Raw genomic sequence first — 6,187 nt, forward strand, 5'->3', positions numbered from 1 at the left:
GCTTTGGCCAGGGACTGCTTCCTCTTGCAAGGACTGGCCAGAGAGACAAGTGATATCTATTTTAGATCATGAGCCTTCCTCCCACCATTTTATCTCCTATTAAATACACAATCTTTTGCAACTCTTGGTACTTACAGAGCCCCCTGTAGCGCGACAGCTGCTGGTAGATCTGCTTCATGCGTTCAATGTTCAGTCTGCTGGTCTCCGCGTGGTTCACCATGGGTTTGGGATAGTCCACCCCAATGATGCACTTGGCTGCCTTCTGCACAGACTCTGGTGCATTCCATGGTTCGTAGATATATCGTGAGGGGAAGCCCTTTAGTTTGGGCAGATACCTCCTGCAACACAAGTAAAAAGATCCACAAACACCACTTACAAGTGCAGCAATGCAGCATTCACAATGCACAGAAAGGACCATGCGCTTGTCAGCCTCTGAATGACTTAGGCTCACAGATCAAGAAAGAAGCTCAAGCCACATCACTTACTTAACGTAGTCACCACTGGGGTCTGTGCGACGTCCGAAGCCCACGGGGCAGTAACAGTGGAAGAACTGCTGGAAGAATGCACTGCATGAAAGCCACATCCAGCTGCCTGCATTTACACTGAAATCTGCATCCAGCAACAGTTCGTCAAATACCTGCAGCAATTGGAGGAAAAGGCAGTGAGAGCTTCCCCAGACAGGACTCAAGGGCAGGAGAGGACCCAAGGTGTTATTTCAAATGGTGGGCACCGAGCTGTGAGAACAGCTCCTAGTAACCAGAGCTGCAGCAAAGAGGTGATCTGCTGGCTGAAGCCAGCTGGCTGGTCAATATATCTCGCTTCCTGATTCTTTCACATAGGGAGACTCTGTCTGCTCATGCTGATAAAGTGCTGGCTTATCTCTTATGCAGAGACAGATAAAATCGCTACCTAGTGTTGCAGCAAGCCTTGGGTATTGATCCTAACCTGGGAGGCGTAAAAGTGCAAAGCACCAACTGTGGGAAGCAGGCAGATACTGCATAGAAGAAGGAGCACCAAAGCAAGAAGGAAGAACCCCCCCCTGAAAGTCCCAGAGCACACTGGCACCAAGAGGCAGGCAGGTTTCAGCAGTTACTCACTCACATCCATGCACAGATGCTGCGCTTTTAGCATCCAACCCTATGACGCACTTTTAGCTATGCTCTGCTTTGTCAGCTTTGTGACAAGATGCCCCTGCCTCCACCTTTTGCGTAGGTCAATATGTACACCAGACAGGTTCAAGCTGCCTGTCCCTTCAGATGGCCCAAGAGAAGGGTCTTTTACCTCTTTCCTGGAGAGACTCTAGACTCAGATTTCACAGTCATGGAGCGTTCCCTGACTGGCACGGTGATGGATTATACAATGAGGAAAAAGGTCCAGTTATAAAGTGACGTTGAACTTGCAAAGGAAACAGATGGACTGAGAGAACTTCTACAAAAAAAATAAAAAAGCCCCCAAAACCCCAGTCCATATTTACCAGTGGGTCCCACTAACATTTAGTTATGGTTACTGGAGACTCTTGATACTGCCAGAGCCTCATGGTAGAAGGCAGAAAGAAGTCAGGCCATTGGCAGGCCAAGAGCCCGCTAGCAAATCCTCTCTTCCACGCAACTTTTACATGTGAAGCAAAAGCCATACCTGCATTCCCATCTTTGCAGTGAGTGCCAGGGAGACTGTTTTCCTTACGGCCTCCTGCAAGCCTCTGGAAATGCCAGACTCACCCTGACTCCTGACTCCCAGCTGATCCAGAGGTCGCCCCTGGTCAGGAAGCAGGCCACCGCGTGCCTGGCCAGATGGTGGATCCACCCTTCCTGTCTCAGCTGGGTCATGATTGCATCAATCCAAGGGAAGCCTGTCTTGCCCTCTGCCCACTTTGCCAAGGCTTCAGGGTTCCTGTCCCACGGGATTTGGATGCAGATGGGGTTCCCCTCCATACGATCAAACTTCGGGTTGTTTGTGGCTGCTGTGTAGAAAACCCCCAGCCACAGAAGCTGTCCATACAGAGAGAGGGGGGGCGTGCTGTTCCGCTTTACCTGTGAAGGAGGAAACAAGGGTATTCGCAAGCAGGGGAGGACTGGCTTCTTTAAGCTGAGCTGTAAGCCACCCATGCATTTATACACAATTCCCAAGCCAGTTACTGACAACTGCCATAACAGAGCTCAGTTGCAGATCATCTTTAGCCAGAAACCCCAGGCAGTAAAGTTAGTGCTGCTTTTAGCTCACTCACTACACTGACAAGAGGTCTGAATGACCCAAAACTAACAGCAAAAAGCTGTACATGGCTCATGACACAGGAATCCAGGTTGAAGAACAGGGTACCAGCAAATTTAAGGTTTGCTCGACTATATACAGAAGAATCACTTTTCCTCACCCAAGAGCCTCTTCTGTAGCAGCAACAAGCTTAGCCCAACCGGCAAACACAAGTGAGGCAACAGTAACTTTTGCAGCTGTTCTGTCACTCTGTCTGGGAACCAGCACCATGCTATGCTCAAAACCAGCCTGCTCTCCAGAAGAACTTTTTGTCTTACCTTCTTATACAGCTCCCAGAGACGATAGTAAAACAAGCGGCAGGACAAGCAGCCAAAACGCAGGTAGGGACTGAGTCCTGTAGGGCTGGCCAGCAATGAATTGGCGTTCATCCTTGGTCTTTCGTAATTTGCAACCCATGCCTAGACATATTCAGGAGAAATGAGCCAAAAAACCCGCCAAATTTGTGGGACACTGCTAAGGGCAGGCCTCTGTGCAGGCGGTGAGGCCACTCGGGTCTGACAGCAGAGTCTCTTCTATTCACCTCCAGCCACCACTGGGAGAGATCGCAAGTGGGCAATCCCAACCCCCACACCCCATTCAAGAAATGTAAAACCTTTGCTTCAGGATTTAAATCACTTAGTCATTTTGGCCAAGAAAACGACTAAATTTGCTTTGTGTGCAGGAGCCCCGAGAGCTCCTAGGGACACAAGCTAATGTGATTGCTTACGTCCAGGTATGTCTATTTCATTTCACACGCTAAACAAGAAAATTGGGGAAAATCAGACCTTTCTGTGGAGTATTATGTTGACAGTTTACTCCCCCTTCAGCACAAGAATTTACACTTTCATCTCTGCAACTGCCACCAAGCCACCCAGCATTAAAAAGATACAAACTGGTTAAAACTGAGTCATGCCTCTGCAGCTGGGCTGTCTTTCATTACTCTGTGCCTTGTGCACTATAATCAAGAATGCCAGCCAGTGAGACAACAGACTAACAGGCTGATGTACAAGGGGAAGGCAATCTTTGTGAGCATGTACTCATACCAATATCTCAGCTAAAGACAAAATGAGATGGTGTGCAGTGTGCAGGAAAGACTGAGCAACTCACGTGAGAGTTTCCAAGTTTGCACTCCTCTAAAGGGAAACAAGGCGTAGAAACAAGCAACTATGTGCTTCAAACAGCAGCATAATTAACGTATATCTCTACTTCTTTGGGTCTGAGGAATCCCAGGAGTTCCCTGCTCCACACACAACCCAAGATCACCAGAGTACTCCAACAATACCAAACACCCCTTCCAGAGGTGAAGGCTGTGACTGTTGCTAGGAGGAGCAGTGAAACAGCAATGGCCAATGCTGAACATTTTTGGTTTGGAGGCACAGCCTGCAGGAATTGCCACTTAAATAACAGGGGTTACCTTTCTTTCCAAGTGTTTATCCAGCCGTGCCAAGGCTTCCGTCTCCCCTCCTTGCCAAACTGCAGGGGCAAGACCATCCGTAGGAAAGCCTGAAGGAAAGAACTTCGTAAGATTTGAAGCCATGCCTAGACAAAGGGTATAGATGGGATTAAGCATTAATAACAGCAAGACACTATATACTACAGTTGCCTAACATGGCTTACATGCTGCTCTAGTCCTTCTACAGCAGGCAAATCACGTGGAATATGGGGAGACCCTGCTCAGTGACACTGCAGTACAAGGGCCCCTCCCTGCAATGCTTCAGGCAGACTTCTGGGGACTTTTCCCATTGTTCATACTCCAGCACTCTCTCTTGTATGTCAGCACTACCCACAGGGCTCTGCCCCAAAGGCCAGACAAACTGTCGAAGGAGCATCTGCTCCACAGCTCCGCCTCTACAAAATACCTTGCCATGGACACCAGCAGCTCACTAGAGAGCCTGGCTGCTGCTGGTGAGGCTCCTACTCTGCTGAAAGCGGGTGCTAGGAAGGCACTGGATTAGTGCTGAAGAACTGATGCAAAAGGGGAAGTAATGATGCAGCTGCCCTGCACTGCTATGGACTGACAGAGGAGCCTCCCCTGGCAGCAAGCAGATTGGTGTAAGGTTGCAGGCAGTCTCACATTAGGTCAGACAATAAAGGAAGCAGATCTACTCAGGACTCAACCCTTAGGATGCTCCTGGTTGTGAAACCCTCTGCTTTTACATGACTGCTGAAACTGTGCCTTAAGGTACAAGGTGATACTCCTGTAAAGTTAGTATGGAGCCTCCAGTCACATGCAGACAGCATTCTGTGTTAATCCCTTCTTCCCTTGCATTTAGATTCACTTCCCTGATGTAGGCCTTGCGTTCCTCATGCCTCAGCTCTCTGTTCATCCTCCTTCTCCAAGAAAAATACACAACCATAAGGCATGGCAGGATGAGTGAAAGAAGTTTCTGTAATATCTTTTGTCTTGCTAAGCTCCCAAATTGGTGCTGCTCGGCAATAACTGAATGAAATGATCTAAGCCTGGTAACACAGCTAGTTTACCTCTTCAGATCTGTTACACAGTGTGTCAGAGACGGCAGTAGGAGGAAAGCAGCTGGTGAGGACATGAGACACTGATACAGTGGCTACATGCTCAGTATAGCGGAGAACATAAGGACAGATGCAGAGCATTTCAGAGCAATGCTAAAGGGGACGCTGTGCATCAGCAGTAGCGCAAGGGACAGCAGTCTGTTTTCACAAGGTCCAGCACTTGCTCAAAAACATTAGGCTGCTTCTATGGCTAGAGGCAGCCCAGGTCAGATGAGAACACTAGTGTTTTCCTGGGCACATGCCAGCCATCAGAAAGAGTTTCATTAGATCCCAGTTTCAGCTGGCAGTTAACCCTTGCCTTTACTCTCGACACATACCCAGCTCTTCCAGGGATGGGACCCCATACACATCATCATGGTTCTCCTGGATGTCCACTTTACACGACTCCATCTGCTGGCTCATTACTGTGCTCACCGGCTTCTTTGGGAGCTCCATACGGCTAATGATGGCCTGGAAGCGCTTGTAGGTGAGGGGTGGCTTGTGGCCATTCAGCTCAATTATTCTGGAGACAAAATAAGCAAGGTGAAACAACACAGCCTTGCTACCACAGGAGACACAAGGAAATGACAGCCACGCTGCATCCCACTACCACTGCTCAGGATGGCCTTTCACTTTGGATACAGAAATCCTTATAGATCTGCCTTCCACTTGATGCATCCCTCAAAGGAATATTAAAAAACAAACAAACAACACCCCCCCCTGCCCCCCAATAATTCATCTCCATGGGAAAAAAAACCAGAACAGCTCCAGCTGGATCAGGCTTAGCATCACATCTCTCTCCCAGAGCTCCTCATCGGACACCTGTATGAAATCTCAATCTGATAACTACCTTTCTGACTCCCTAAAACAGCAAATCCCAGACCTGCATCTGTTCCCCTAACACTGTATGATACCCTAACCTGATTCTGACCTTACTTCCTCCCCATCTGACACAAAAAGCCCCAGCCAGTTAGCGACCCCTCTTCCACCTGTCTCAGCTGAAACAAATCCCAGTTTGCGTCATTCCTCTGTCCCTGTGATTAGAGAAATCACCATCCTCCCTCATTCCTCTCTCCCCATGATTAGAGAAGTCACCATCCTCCCCCACACCATCAGGTCACGAGTAGACTTGTCTCATGCCGTGCACCTGTGTCAGCTCATGCTACGGAAAAGACAGCCACAGTTCCCCATTCCTCTGCTTCACTAAGCATCCACAGCCTGCTAGGGCCATGCAGTCTTATTTTTCCTGGGACAGAGAGCTTTGAGAAGCCCCCCAGGCAAGGTAAGCTCCCCCAGGGTGAAAGATGCCATTTTTAAGCCCCTCTCCTGCAGGGAAAGGAAGGAGTTAACAGCAAAGCAGACAGCCCAGGGATCGCCAGCATTACATAAAGCGGAGGCAGCCAACCCCACGGCTCGCACAGGAGCTGCAGCC

General features: G+C 49.1%; 1 protein-coding gene across 5 annotated transcripts in view; it reads right to left on the reverse strand.

Moving 5' to 3' along the window:
• The window catches only part of CRY2 (cryptochrome circadian regulator 2), a 21,808-nt gene that overhangs the window by 3,575 nt on the left and 12,046 nt on the right, over positions 1 to 6,187 (reverse strand). For 3 of the 5 annotated variants that reach the window (XM_035902909.1, XM_035902908.1, XM_035902911.1), the window contains exons 4-9: positions 5,094 to 5,278; positions 3,662 to 3,786; positions 2,526 to 2,666; positions 1,719 to 2,030; positions 486 to 637; positions 136 to 338 (exon numbers count right to left, since the gene is read on the reverse strand). In XM_035902909.1, the coding sequence (XP_035758802.1) occupies positions 136 to 338; positions 486 to 637; positions 1,719 to 2,030; positions 2,526 to 2,666; positions 3,662 to 3,786; positions 5,094 to 5,278 (1,118 nt within the window). The remainder of the gene's footprint in view (positions 1 to 135; positions 339 to 485; positions 638 to 1,718; positions 2,031 to 2,525; positions 2,667 to 3,661; positions 3,787 to 5,093; positions 5,279 to 6,187) is intronic. The other 2 variants (XM_009647632.2, XM_035902910.1) reach the window with 1 other exon arrangement.

The sequence above is a fragment of the Egretta garzetta genome, unplaced genomic scaffold (genome assembly GCF_000687185.1).
Source record: "Egretta garzetta isolate BGI_Z169 unplaced genomic scaffold, ASM68718v1 scaffold329, whole genome shotgun sequence".
NCBI lineage: Eukaryota > Metazoa > Chordata > Aves > Pelecaniformes > Ardeidae > Egretta > Egretta garzetta.